The sequence below is a fragment of the Notothenia rossii genome (genome assembly GCF_949606895.1).
Source record: "Notothenia rossii genome assembly, chromosome: 8".
Lineage (NCBI taxonomy): Eukaryota > Metazoa > Chordata > Actinopteri > Perciformes > Nototheniidae > Notothenia > Notothenia rossii.
In genome coordinates this window covers 50851277-50866671 of record NC_136906.1, presented here as the reverse complement: position 1 = coordinate 50866671, position 15395 = coordinate 50851277, and the positions used below count along the sequence as shown (strand labels likewise).

Genomic DNA, 15395 nt, shown 5'->3' with positions numbered 1-15395 from the left:
AGGAAGGGTCTGGTTCTTAATTGATAAAAAAAATACAATTTTAGAAGATATGAATACCAAAACATTTTATTCAGTTTTATTTATCGCTTTAGTGCATATTCACTTTTTTGATAAGGGATCAGAATATTAAGGAAATATAACGACCATCTTTTCACAGCAGCAATTGCAAAATTAACCTCAACAAAAATGAATCAATTGAAAACAAAGTGCCATTAAAAAGATGTTACATTAGAAATGAATAAACCTGCCAACATACTTCAGAAAGGAATGGGAATAAAAACAACACGCAGAGATCAAAGGCAGCATATCAACTCAAAGGAAAATTGAAGGTACAAAAATATTGGAACACTTTTCATTCACAACCAAACAGAACACTCCATGCACTTTTTCACAAGTGGCTGCATTCGGTCCAATACAGTTTCTTATACTACCTTTCTATTTACTAAATCAAAAACAAAAGTTTAAGACTGATACTCTTATCAAAACACTATAGCTACAAGTAATTAAGTGTCCGTCATCTCCACAAAACAAACATCTGTCAACCTAGCAGAACAATGATAGGAAAAAAAGTGTACACTATTCTCTTTAAATATCTTAATCTATGAAGGCAAAATAATTGGATGTATTCATTATTTTGGTTACCAAAGTCCCTTCCCCTTAAAGTTCTAAAACGTCCCTGATCAAAATGCTCCAGCAGCTGCTTCCAGATAGCTGTACCACATGTATCAGTCAGTGAGGGGGCACGTCTCCACGTGTGTTCCACTGGGGGAGGAGGGGGGTCATAATAAAAATGACAAATTAAAAAGCATTTCCCTCTTGAGGTATTTAGATTTTCTATATTTCTCTCTGAGATGCTCTACCAATAACATGTTTCTTGTAATGTGGAGTACTGATCCTTCCATTATGAATATGATGCTAAAAAACAAAACCTACTTGTGTTTAAATCACTGATTATCAGTTAAAAAGGCAAACAAATGGTTAAAAAAACATTAAAGATACACTAAACATTGCAATATATATATATTATGTATAGTGATTTTGATTAAATTAAGCCATATTAAAGAAAATAAATATGCATTGCAAACTCCATTTAATTTCACAGTGACAGTGTGACAAAGATATCCACCAAAGAAGAGAAAGAAACTTCTGCCATTAGTGCGGCACGTCTGATTGGATGACCACTGATTGGCGGCCTGACTAGCCAATCAGTGCCATCAGCTGGGTGGCTCCGCCCGTTGGATCTCTTTAGAAATGTATTTTTTCAGATTTGAGTGTCCGTTAAGAGTTGAAGCTCAGCCTCCAGTTTAGACGTTTCATCCTTAAAGAAAGGAAAAAGAAACAACGATAATCATAGAAGCTCAATGGAGGAATGCTTCTGGAGGTCATCTGCAGCACTGTGTACACAACTCCCAATAATCAAAGATGAAACAGAAATATTGAAATGCAGTTTGGTGAATGTTATGGAGTTAAAAGCTCTTACATCATTAGAGTTTGTCGTCATCTTCAGAGCCAGCTGGGTCCAGTTCGTGGCCTCAGAGATGTTCCCCAGCTCCTTGTGACACTGCCAGAGCAACGACATGAAGGTTAGTGCACAAAGAGAAGAGGAATGTGATGGGATGTGAGCCCAAACTGTTCATCAGAAAGTCACATTCACAAGATATTGCTTGCCTTTAACCATTAAAACCCTCTCCTGTTTCGGCTCAGGTGAAGCCCCTTTCATCCCTATCAAAGTTGCTCAGTGGGGCATGAAGCCAAAATGTAAAAGTACCGTATCGGGCCCGTAGAGATCGGCGCACGCTCTTAGGGCGTTTTGTAACTTTAGGAATGTTGTGGTGTTGAGCTGATCTTTCTAACATGATGAGACCATGATGAGTGTATTTGGCCCAATGACGTCACCTACTGACACTGAAGCCGCAGAGCCACCATTTGCTCACTTTCTGGGGACTTGGCTTCACCTTGCCCTGTCTTTTTCCCTATTTGTACACGCTGATAAATGTAAGATGGAAAGTAGTGTCAACCCGAACTGAAAGCTGTTTCTGTTCACACTGTAACCATGGATACAAACAATAATAACGTAGCATGGGTTTGCTACTGGTTTAATGTCTAAATCTCATGATCATGAGACATCATCTGAAGTTTTTCTGACTTCTTAGTGGATTTATGAACATTGGAGAATGCAGTGTACCTGAAGGGGAAGTGGTGCTGATGCCAGCAGTGTGTGTGATGTGTGTGATGTGTGTGATGTGTGTGAACTGACTGACTGATGACTCAGAGCAGAAGGGGAAGTTGTGTTCACTCAAATTGTGTCAGTCTTGTTCAAATTGTCATTCCACCATGGTTCAAATCAAAGAAAATAAAAAAAAAAGGCTCTATGTAGCTGCACTCTTTGCAATGCATAAAGTCATCAATATCCTATAGTATTACAATAACAAACTGGGCTGAGTGCGTGATGATTACCTTTGCGATGTAGAGTCTGACGGTCTTGGAGAAACCCGGACTGAGCTCCTCTGCCTGAAGAACACAACAGCGGTAATTCAAGTTTCAAAAATGCTACAACTACTGTCACAAACTGGATGAATGTGAAGTATTTCATTAAAGGAGGATGAAAGCGTAATTAAGGAGCACTATTGGAGTGACTTTGATGGTTATTGGACTCAGGATTAATTCATTTGGATTCCCGCTGAATGAAGAAATGAAAGGACGGCGCAAGTGGAAACAATTCACAAAGGGATTAAACTGTTTAAAACACATGCTCAAAGTGAGCTGGATTTTGCCGTTGTGTTTATGTGGATTCAAAAGTTGTAAATAATCTACAAAATGGAGGAGACCGATCTGATCGGAGCAACTGTGACAAATAATCCAACTGAAACCGGCATGGACAATGGCTATGTTTTAAAAATGCGCTTATCCAGACAAGCCTGGTTTGGACACTTTACGGGCAGAAGAAACATTTCTATTAAAGAAAGAATTATAGATTGCTGTCTTTTTATGCCTTTAATAGCTACTAACTTGAATTTTTATTCAAATTAATTAATCAATTATTTGTTATATATTATTGTAATGTAGAGACAAGGCTTTTAGTGACAATCATGTATTGCTTTACAATTATATACCCAAAAAAACAAGTAAAAAAAAAAAAAAAAAAAAGGGTCTAAATATGATATTTGGCCTCAAATCATCTTAGGCCTGGCACCCCCCCTGCGATCTTTGGCCCCCCAGGTTGGGAACCACTGGGTTAGAGGATTTACAAGAGTGCAGAGGAGAGGATCTGTTCTGCCAGTGGGTTCACACCGCAGGACAACATACACATGATATCTGGAGAAAACGAAATGAGGGTAAGCAGAAACCTCTCTGCAGAACTCTGGGTACCTTCAGGAAGTTCTCAAGCGCGTCATGCAGTGTGGAGGTGGGGGGGGTCTGGTAGAGGGCAGCGGCTGCTTTTTTCTCCAGCCAGTCCAGAGTGGCTACCTACACACACACACACACACACACACACACACACACACACACACACACACACACACACACACACACACACACACACACACACACACACACACACACACACACACACACACACACACACACACACACACACACACACACACACACACACACACACACACACACACACACACACACACACACACACACACACACAGCTTTCATAAAAACCTTCATATTCCCTTAAGGATGTGTTGACTGAAGTACGAGTGTGGCCATTCAGAACTGGGTTGTGGTGGAATCGTCTTAGGAAGATTCCATATGGAGTGAAATGACCTGGAAGTACTTCAGTGAAAATGCTGTCCCACAATGCCTTGCGGCAACATTTATCGTGACACATCATTCGCTGCTCACAGAAAGAACCGCTTGTGACCGAGACACATGTATCACTGCATCTGACCAGTTAACAATAACAGCCCCCCCCTCACCTCATAGCACCATCTGCCCAGCAGGTAGAAACACATGGGGTCATCATCTCGGAGCGCGAGGGCACGGTCCAGATGCTCCTGAGGGGAAAACAAACGTCATTAAAGCTAACTATATCTGAAACATACAATGAGCTTAAAGAGCAACTTGCAGGGTTTTTTTTTTTTACTACATTTATGCTTAACCTTGCCTGAAAATTACAATTAAAAAAAGTTAATGCAGGATTTGATATGTTTTACAAGACATAAGGGCAAGAATTCAGAGGGAAAGAAGCCGTTTTGAGCTCCGTTACTAAAAACTAGAGCTGTGCGATTACGGCAAAAATCATAATCACGATTAATTGCAGAGCCCTACTAAAAACTGCTTTTTTTAACGTCAAACGCTTCATATTACGTTACATGGGGGAGCAACTTTCTCGGACTCCTTCTCTGCCCAATCCGCGGTAGTAGTTTGTAGTTGGTTTGAGCGGTTGTGATTTAGTGAGCTGGTCATTTTACATTGCATTTCACCATTTGTAATCATGGTGAGCTGGAGTTTGTGCAGGTTGCACAAACTCCAGCCTGTCAGGACATCGAGTCCACAGTTTCCCTCACAGGAAAAGGACCGGAGCTAACTTTCGTTCCTGGGTGCGTTGTGCATCCACCTCCCTGCAGCACATACTCTCCACAGCTGAGGCCTATCAAACAAAACGTTTATCAGGAAACCGTATTACATCTCTCTCCCCCCTTCATTCCTCTCTCTCCCCCCCTTCGTTCCTCTCTCCCCCCCTTCGCTCCTCTCTCTCTCCCCTCCTTTGTTCCTCTCTCTCCCCCCCTTCGCTCCTCTCTCTCCCTCCTTCGTTCCTCTCTCTCCCCCCCTTCGCTCCTCTGTCTCCCCCCTTCGTTCCTCTCTCTCCCCCCTTCGCTCCTCTCTCTCTCCCCCTTCGTTCCTCTTTCCCCCCCCTTTGTTCCTCTCTCTCCCCCCCTTCGCTCCTCTCTCTCTCCCCCTTTGCTCCTCTCTCTCTCCCCCTTTGTTCCTCTCTCCCCCCCCTTTGCTCCTCTCTCCCCCCTCCTTCGTTCCTTTCTCCCCCCCCTTGCTCCTCTCTCCCCTCCTTCGTTCCTCTCTCTCCCCCCCTTTGCTCCTCTCTCTCTCCCCTCCTTCGTTCCTCTCTCTCCCCCCTTCGCTCCTCTCTCTCTCCCCCTTCGTTCCTCTCCACCCCCCTTCGCTCCTCTCTCTCTCCCCCTTCGTTCCTCTCTCCCCCCACTTTGCTCCTCTCTCTCCCCTCCTTCGTTCCTCTCTCTCCCCCCCTTCGCTCCTCTCTCTCCCCTCCTTTGTTCCTCTCTCTCCCCCCTTCGCTCCTCTCTCTCCCCTCCTTCATTCCTCTCTCTCCCCCCCTTCGCTCCTCTCTCTCTCCCCTCCTTCGTTCCTCTCTCTCCCCCCTTTGCTCCTCTCTCTCTCCCCCTTCGTTCCTCTCTCCCCCCCTTCGTTCCTCTCTCCCCCCCTTTGCTCCTCTCTCTCCCCTCCTTCGTTCCTCTCTCCCCCCCTTCGCTCCTCTCTCTCTCCCCCCCTTCGTTCCTCTCTCCCCCCCTTTGCTCCTCTCTCTCCCCTCTTTCGTTCCATTCTCCCCCCCTTCGCTCCTCTCTCTCTCCCCCTTCGTTCCTCTCTCCCCCCCTTCGTTCCTCTCTCCCCCCCTTTGCTTCTCTCTCTCCCCTCCTTCGCTCCTCTCTCTCCCCCCTTCGTTCCTCTCTCCCCCCTTTCGTTCCTCTCTCTCCCCCCCTTCGCTCCTCTCTTCCCCCCCCCCTTTGCTCCTCTCTCTCCCCCCTTCGTTCCTTGCTCCTCTCTCTCCCTCCCCTTTGCTCCTCTCTCTCTCCCCCCCTTCGCTCCTCTCTCTCCCCCCCTTCGCTCCTCTCTGTCCCCCCCCCTTTGCTCCTCTCTCTCCCCCCTTCGTTCCTCGCTCCTCTCTCTCCCTCCCCTTTGCTCCTCTCTCTCTCCCCTCCGGTACACAGCACCGTAAGACGTAGTGTGGAGTTGCATTAGCATTAGCCGTATCTCGCGTTACCTAATGCAACTCCACACTACGTCTTAACGTAGTGTGGAGTTGCATTAGGTAACGCGAGATACGGCTGATACTTGCGCATTCGTTTCTGTTATGGATCAGTATCAACAGTCCTGCCAGTAACGTTACTATATTATCAATGCTACTTTAGTTATAGCCTGATATATGATAGCTAACTTTACAATGTTGTGATGTGACGTTAGCTAACATTAACTGTAGCTAACGCCGGTCACTCACCAAGACAGCTGCCCAGTTCTCCACTGGTTCTCCTCACACCACAGCTCCATTTCTCTCCGATGGCCGTTATTTCTTCTAATCCTTGGCTGCTCCTGAGGCCTATACTACGAATCTAGTTCAACATATCCTGGATATGTTTTGAGTTATCCGGTTGACTTAATCCAAAACAAAGCCGCTCTCGCTAAACTGTCCTACGACGCTGGCTATCAACTCGATCGCTCAAGCCAGCCGTGTCCTATCTAGCTAGGTGCGCGTTCACATAAAATTGGTGGTATCTGGAGCATTTGACCAATCACAAACATGGAGAAGTGTACTGACAGCGCAGCATCATACTTCCTGAATGAAAAGTGACCTATAATATTAGACAAATATGAAGAAGTTAAACTTTAAACATCCATGACTTAAACACTTTATCCTGCAAGGTGAATACAGCTGGTAACAGAAAAAGTGTTTGAATGTGTACATTAACAGGTTTATGATATCACTGCCCCGTCTAAGACACGAGTGGATCTGACTTTAATTACACTTAATGTGTTGCTTAAAATAATACTTCTGCATACAGTATGTGACACTGTGAGTGTTGCACGGCCAGATACGGCTCAATAAGCTGACTCAGATAAGGAAATATATGATACATTATGATGTGATCTGAATGATAATGGGACACATTGACGTCTGCACTCACAGTGCCGTGGACTGTAGGCTACGTAATGTTACTTTGATCCGGTTACTTATGTTGTGGCAGATATTTAAAATGGACCTATCCTGCTATATTTGAATAATATAGTGTAGGACCATACCTATATAAGGCATATTTATACTTTTTATTTTTCAAAATACCAAACAGATCATGCATTTTAGCCATTCCTCATCTTTTCATGGGCTGATTCTGTGAGAACAGCACCATCTACAGGCCTGGCATATGTACTACAGCGTCTCCAGCGCTTTCGAACGGCAATGTCCGTGGCTGTCTCCTCCTGATTGGTGGAGTTGGCCCAATAGCTGTAGCGCCACTTCTGTGACGTCATAGAAGTGTCCAAATCTGGATCAGTCTGTATCAGATCTGTTGCAGCCCCTTTTTTAGAGATTTGGGTATGGAGGAAAATAGAGAGGGTTGTGTTTTCTGACACTTGGTGAGTTCCCTGGAACACCGGGGACACTGATTCATGTATAAAAGACGTACCAAAGTGCATTTGCATGATAGGTCACCTTTAAGTGAGCTTTCTTAACGCTAACGTTATAATAGTCAGATTGCTCTGAAGATGGGAGGTAATATTCTATTCATTTTCACTTTCACACAGACTGTGATTTGAACTGCAACGGCAGTTTAAACTGTATTTCCTTTATCCTGTAATATGACTTGATTGCTTTAAACTCTGCACACTGTTGTTATCAGCTGTTCCACCATGGTTTCTACCTCAACCTGTAATAGATGTATCCTTATTGAAACAGTCACATTCAATGAAAAATAAAATCAATGTGCAGGCTTACGTGAACACTGTTCTACATGAACAATATGGGCAGTTTATACATTAAATAAATCAACAGTATAGTGGCGATATGCTCCAAGTGGAAGCAGCGTCGTAGTACAGTTTAGCGAGAGCGCGTATGTTTTGGATTAGGCCAACCGGCTAAATCAAACATATCCAGGTTAGGTTGATCCAACTTCGTAGTACAGGCCCCTGGTCTCTTGGACGCCTAGCAGGCTCATAATTATAATCATATGCATTCAAATATATATTTTCAACCTCTTCTGTGTCAAAACTAGCATTATGATCCATGTTTATTCATACGTTAAACCGGCCGCTCTCCCCCATCTTTTTTTGAAAATCTAGTGTATACATCATTTTCCTATACATGTATTCACTGGTGTGTCTAACCTGCAAGTTGCTCTTTAAGACTCAAATGGTGTGTGTGTGTGTGTGTGTGTGTGTGTGTGTGTGTGTGTGTGTGTGTGTGTGTGTGTGTGTGTGTGTGTGTGTGTGTGTGTGTGTGTGTGTGTGTGTGTGTGTGTGTGTGTGTGTGTGTGTGACCTTTAATATGTGGCTGCTCTTCAGTTTGCTGTGCATGCTCTCATGCTGCGAGGGGAGTCCTGTCAGCACCGCAAACCTGGAGCCAGAAACACAAATATCAGAATCAGTTTTTACCAAGTAGGTTTACACATAGGAGGAATTGTATATTACAATTATAAAAGCTATTATTAAAAAAATGTATCCTCGTGCAATTCATGCTTTATTTCTTCTTTCATTTCTTTTTCAATCTGTACCAGCTACTTCTATATTTTGATATGGTCATTTATTTTCAAACTATACTGCTACTAAGTTACTTTTTACTTATTGTGTTTTGTTATTAATAACGTGTGCCTTATTTTTTTATATAATATGTACAACAACTCTTGCTTTTGTAATACCGTCATTTCCCAGTTGCGGGACAATTAAAGAATTCTGTAACAAATTAAGACAAAGACAATATTTACACAATGTGACATCAAAGTACAGCAGCCGGCAGTGGCAGCAATATCCAGAATAAATATATATGTATTAGGCTTGGGCGGTATCATTTTTTTCATACCGTCATACCTTGCTGACATCATACCGTGGTATACGGTATATGACGGTATGACTTGGGTCGACTTGAGCGAGGTGGCGTTCGGCGGCAAATAGATGTTTCGAACGGTATATTATATGTTCGGTGTAAAATGCAGCCCGAGCCGGTAGACGCTCGCAAAGTGCCGCGACGTGCGCGCAAGTGCAAAACAAGGGCTGCATACATGACACATTGTGCAAATGGCACATTTTGAGATCGGATACAGGACGCGTTTGTAGATGTCCGACGTTGTTTCCATTGTGAGCTAAATAAACAATATATCATCATACATAAACATTTTCCGGGACTAAATACTTGACTTATTGAATACAGTTTGCTATATTCATTAACTAGTTTGGCAATATTATTCCGTGCATGTGTTAAAAACCTTATTTCCATTTGATTCATTGGATTACTCGCGTGAATGTTTAGCACGTAAATGCTTTCGTTTTTAAAACCGTCCGACCTCGACTACAAAACCATCAACCAGTTGCATAGGATTAAAAAATGTCAACACTCACTCACCCCGTCTTAAACATTCCCAAAGAAGTGCCTCTGTCTTTCATTGTGCTGGATGAAGTCACTGGCGACGAGTAAACCCAAAATAGTCAAAACATTCAAACAGGCATTTTTCTTTTTTACTAGTTGTCCGAGTTCGGGGCCGGCAAATGCTGCCGCCATCTTGCTCAGCTCAGCTCTGTGCTGAGCTCTGAGAGCGGGAAAGACGAACTGCTCTCCCCTGCCCTCTGCTGGCGCGTGCTGTGCATTACAACCAATGTCGTCCCTGTCAAAACTCCATGTCAGTGTAATACAATGAAACGCATCTGTGATTTGGCGCACAGTCTGTGACGTCACGGTATTGAAAATCATACTGACGGGATTTCGAAATACCCTGTTATACCGTCATACCGTCATACCGCCCAAGCCTAATATGTATATATGAATGCAAGTTCTTACCGTTTGTGGCACTCAGCATTCAGGCCGTTCTTCTTCAGGGCTAACTCTGCCTCCTCTCGACCTGAAACAGCAGCTCACAGCTCAGGGACAAAAACCCCCACCCAAGAAAAGGTGGAGACATTCACATTTTCTGCACGTTTGCACAAATTGACCAGAATACACTGCTTATGAGTGAGGCAGTAGCTTTGTAAGAAGCCAGTCAGTCTAGTTCTCTTTTTGCAAGGGCCTACTTGCCTTTGAACATGTTATTATGTTCTTGAAATTGGATTTGCAAAAATATAAACAAGCAACATGTTTTAATGGATGCTTTATTTGACTGGTTCTTTGTTTTAATGTATTCAATACTCTTAGTCATGATAAGAATAATATGATTATATCAGGGTGTGTGTGTGTGTGTGTGTTACCTTGGTGTGCGTAGGTCTTCTTCTCTTGTTTGTCCTCAGTTGACTCGTACATATCACTGTAAGCCCGAGCCAGTCGCCATAGAAACTCCCTGCTATCTCCGTACTGCACACACGGAGGGAGAGAAAGAGCAGTCAGTGTTTGGGATCGCTAAGTGGTCTAATTGTAATTTAGTGGGAATGCTGTTAACAGCATTCCAACTACCGGTAACTGTTCTTCTACGCACAACATTTTTATTATTATTATTCCGCCGGGTTATTTTGGCCCTCTTCTCCTCCCGCATTGAACATCGCAGAAACTCCGTTCAAACATCAAAACGTTCAGCTCGGTCGGGAATCGATGGCTATTACTTTTCTCATTCATAACTTTCATAATTCCAGAGATACATCCCATAATACATCACATTTTTTACATTGAAGTCAATGGAGGAAATCTTCAACTTCAACACATCTTCACGCGACTTTAACGGCTAACTGTTCATTCATACTTTCACTCAGAAACCTCATTCCAACTTTAAAATGTTACACATCTTTCTGACATTATTCGTGTAAAACAACTTTTAAATCAGATTCTTACTTTTAGAGACATTAAACATTGTTCAGACCTTGTTTTAGAGGTTTTCTTCACATTTTAACCTTAACTAGAGTGTGTGATGTCACAGCTAGAGTGGACAGCTTGAAATTCGCATTCATATATATTTTTTTAAACTGCCATAATTCCCAAACCCTACATTCCTGAGACATAATTTATCATGACAAACGTAGGAAACCATCTCGTAGCTTGAAAAATGACAAATAATTTAGCAAAAATAATTAAACAAAATGCTTTTTGTGGGCATGAAGTGACAAAAACGTTCAACATTCCTCCATTAAAACCCCATTGTAATTTCAGGCAGATATTTCCTCACTGCAGCAGCCGCACACCTTTAGCTAAACTGCCAAAAAGGCCACATTATTAACCCGAAACTACACAAAAATTACACTTCAGATACTCAACTTCCTTGACATGCTTCACGTTTTGAAATTTCACAGATATCTGTTACGGTTCTTCCACAAAACGTTCACATGTAAGAGGTTTATCTCTCATTGAGAACAATGAAGCCTTTGATCTCTAAAGAGCTTGTTAGCTCAACTATAAACACCTGTGTAATGGAACACGATGATGTCATCACTCCAACTGACATGCTCAGAGCAGCAGACTTCAGATAGCAGTGTGCAAACAGTCCAGCCTTGAAGACATCTACGGGACAGTTTTGGGATTTCTTCAAATGCCGTTGCCATGGCAACACAATGCTCGCCTTGAAAGACGGTTTTCTCATAACTTCAGTGAAAATACTCCAAACAGCCAAGAACTTCACAGGTTTGGTAACGATGCAACCATCAACGCATCTAAGCGTAGTATGGGGTGTCATCAAATGCCGTTGCCATGGCGACGGACCACTCGCCATGAAACACGATGTGGCTGTAGGTCCCATCGACACTGTCCAATCGTCCCCCAATCTTCACTTGTATATCACCGGTCCCCATGCCTCAACAGCTCTACGCCAATTCTGAGATCTCACCATATGCCGTTTCCATGGAAACGCATCCCTCGCCATTAAACATGACGTCGCTATAAGTCCAATGGACACGGTCCAATCGTCCCCCAATCTTCACTTGTATATCACCGGTCCATGCCTCAACAGCTCTACGCCAAATCTGAGAACTCACCATATGCCGTTTCCATGGAAACGCATCCCTCGCCATAAAACATGATGTCGCTGTAAGTCCAATGGACACGGTCCAATCGTCCCCCAATCTTCACTTGTATATCACCGGTCCATGCCTCAACAGCTCTACGACAAATCTGAGATCTCATCATATGCCGTTTCCATGGAAACGCATCCCTCGCCATAAAACATGATGTCGCGATAACTCCTATGCAAATGTTAAAAAAGTGCTAAAACTTCACAAGTGTGCTAACAGTTCAGCCGTGAAGACATCTACGGGATAGTTTTGAGATTTCTTCAAATGCCGTTGCCATGGCAACACAATGCTCACAATGAAACACGGTTCTCTTACAACTTCAGTTCAAATGCTCCAAACGGCCCAAAACTTCACAGGTTTGGTAACGATGCAGCCATCAACGCATCTATGCGTATTATGGGATGTCATCAAATGCCGTTGGGATGGCGACAAATCATTCACCATCAAATTAGTTCAAAAGTTTGCAGTTCAAATATTCTGCTGCTTTTCCAAGCCTTTTTACTTTCTTTTCTTCTCTCATCACACATTCAAGCCCCCAGTGTTCATGTATCATTTCAGTCTAAATTCTTCACTTTCTTCTTACACATTACATTTCAGCATAGCAGTTTAGCGTCAGCTTTTCAGCATAAAGCATTCCCACTAGCAATTTCTTCAGGAATTGCATTCTCTAGTTCATAAATGGATCCCTCTGAATCACAGTATATTCTTCTGAGTTATTGTGGGGCTTTCTTATAATCACTACTTTCATATGCATGTGTACAAAGTCGTTTTATGGAAGTACATTTGTGTCAATATTATTTGTGTGAACAGACTGACAGTGACAATCCATGTGTAAATATGTTATACCTTCATCTCATGCAATAAAAAGGTTTGTACATTTAAAAATAAATGTTTTTCTAATTTAAAACGGATCTGCAAATATACAAACAAATACGTTAACGCTGAAGTAATATCACATGTACTGTAGCTTGGGAAAAAAGCGATGTGGGTTGTTTATCAGTCAGTGCAGCGTCTGAGCGTCATAGAGTCTGAGCGTCATAGCGTCTGAGCGTCATAGCGTCTGAGCGTCATAACGTCAGAGCGTCATAGCGTCTGAACGTCGGGGCGTCATAGCATCATAGCGTCTGATCGTCATAGCGTCTGATCGTCATAGCGTCTGAACGTCAGAGCGTCATAGCGTCTGAAAGTCAGAGCGTCTGAGCGTCATCGCGTCGGAGCGTCTGAGTGTCATAGCGTCAGAGCGTCTGAGTGTCATAGCGTCTGAACGTCAGAGCGTCATAGCGTCAGAGCGTCTGAGTGTCATAGCGTCTGAGCGTCTGAGTGTCATAGCGTCTGAACGTCAGAGCGTCATAGCGTCAAAGCGTCGGAGCCTCTGAGTGTCATAGCGTCAGAGCGTCTGAGCGTCATAGCGTCTGAAAGTCATAGCGTCTGAACGTCAGAGCGTCATAGCGTCAGAGCGTCTGAGTGTCATAGCGTCATAGCGTCTGAACGTCAGAGCGTCATAGCATCAGAGCGTCTGAGTGTCATAGCGTCTGAACGTCATAGCGTCAGAGCGTCATAGCGTCGGAGCGTCTGAGTGTCATGACGTCATAGCGTCTGAGCGTCATAGCGTCTGAAAGTCATAGCGTCAGAGTGTCATAGCGTCATAGCGTCTGAACGTCAGAGCGTCGGAGCGTCTGAGTGTCAGAGCGTCAGAGCGTCATAGCGTCTGAACGTCAGAGCGTCATAGCGTCAGAGCGTCGGAGCGTCTGAGTGTCAGAGCGTCATAGCGTCTGAAAGTCATAGCGTCTGAACGTCAGAGCGTCTGAGTGTCATAGCGTCTGAAAGTCATAGCGTCAGAGCGTCAGAGTGTCATAGCGTCAGAGTGTCATAGCGTCATAGCGTCTGAACGTCAGAGCGCCATAGCGTCGGAGCGTCTGAGTTGCAGAGCGTCAGAGCGTCTGAGCGTCATAACGTCTGAAAGTCATAGCGTCAGAGCGTCTGAACGTCATAGCGTCATAGCGTCTGAACGTCAGAGCGTCATAGCGTCGGAGCGTCTGAGTTGCAGAGCGTCAGAGCGTCTGAGCGTCATAACGTCTGAAAGTCAGAGCGTCAGAGCGTCAGAGCGTCATAGCATCTGAACGTCAGAGCGTCATAGCGTCTGAACGTCATAGCGTCTGAGCTTCATAGCGTCTGAACGTCAGAGCGTCGTACGGCCCCTACACACGGCGGCGTGCGTGCGTTGTCGCTTGCCGGCGGGGGGGGGCTGAAACTCGACCAACAACCAATCACATGAATCTCCCGCCACAGACACACAAGCACGCGGTTTGATTGGCTAGAGCTTGTACTGGCATATGATTCGATTGGCTGACGCCTCCGCGAGAGAAGCTACGCTTTGCTCCCACAATGCAGTTCGACGAATCGTGACGTCACCCCATTCAAAGTGAATGGGCAGAAGCGTTGAAACGGCAACGCACGCCGCCATGTGTAGGGGCCTTGAGCGTTTGAGCGTCTGAGCGTCAGACAGGCCCGGTTCCAGAACAAATTGACTCAGGGTGAATCTGAGATTAGAGAGGGTGCAGGGGTAAAGTGCTATTTTTATAAGTGGGGAGTGGACCTAACACCCTCTAGGGGGGTCCTCACCTCCTCTAGGGGGTTCCGGGGGCATGATCCCCCGGGAAGATTTTTTTTTTTTATATTGAACTTAAAAGCATCAATCTGGTGCACTTCTCTGTTTTTAAAACATGAGCTGCCAAATGAGAGCCTTACCGGCGAGTTGGGTACTTTTTAAAATATACCTGGGGGCAGGATCTGTTTTGCCGAGGTCTTCTGGCACTTACGGGCCGCTGAGCGGTGGCGGTGTTTGGGGCAACGAAGACGGCTGCGGCTGCTCCGCCTCCGTGGGCGAGGCGGGCAAAGCCGGCGAGTCGGGCGGGAGGACGTTAGTGTCCACGACAGTGGCCACAGGTAACGTAATGTCCCCATGATCTGAACTGTTGTTACCTGCAGTAGATGCAGTGTTACTGCTGGCGATAAGAGCTGGTTGTTTTAACCATTTTCTGATGTCCATAATTGACAATATTCTTCTTATTATTGTTATTATATATGTAATATTTTTCACTTAAGATTTTATTTTCTTTAAAAAAAAAAAATGTCACTTTAAATTGTTCAAATCAGGGTGCATAACGACTCAACTGATGGTGCAATGCACCCTTATGCACCCCCGTAGAACCGGGCCTGGCGTCAGAGCATCAGAGCGTCTGACCGTCAGAGACAGTCTTCATCCCACCAAATATGAAAGATCACATTTATGCATAGCTAAGTAAACCTAATTATTCTGTTTCATTGCTTTCTCACCATGGATTTAAAAGAATAAACTAGAAACCAATGTGTAGCTTAAAAGCACGTTTTTGGTTTTGTCTCCTTTTGTACAGTATTTGAGTAAATGTACTTTGTTACTCTCCAACACAAACAGAGGATCAAACATAGGAACGTTCTTCATTCTCATTGGCTGATTCCCCTCC

The 15395-nt window shown here is 44.2% G+C and overlaps 1 protein-coding gene across 1 annotated transcript in view; it reads right to left on the bottom strand.

The window, feature by feature from the left end:
* Window positions 1–50: 50 nt before the first annotated feature.
* rmdn3 (regulator of microtubule dynamics 3) overlaps window positions 51–15395 on the bottom strand; it is a 31752-nt gene continuing 16407 nt past the window's right edge. The window contains exons 5-12 of the mRNA XM_079643067.1: window positions 10150–10252; window positions 9746–9806; window positions 8236–8311; window positions 3933–4010; window positions 3370–3468; window positions 2458–2511; window positions 1481–1561; window positions 51–1318 (exon numbers count right to left, since the gene is read on the bottom strand). Coding sequence (XP_079499193.1) covers window positions 1262–1318; window positions 1481–1561; window positions 2458–2511; window positions 3370–3468; window positions 3933–4010; window positions 8236–8311; window positions 9746–9806; window positions 10150–10252 — 609 coding nt within the window. The 3' untranslated portion in view covers window positions 51–1261. The remainder of the gene's footprint in view (window positions 1319–1480; window positions 1562–2457; window positions 2512–3369; window positions 3469–3932; window positions 4011–8235; window positions 8312–9745; window positions 9807–10149; window positions 10253–15395) is intronic.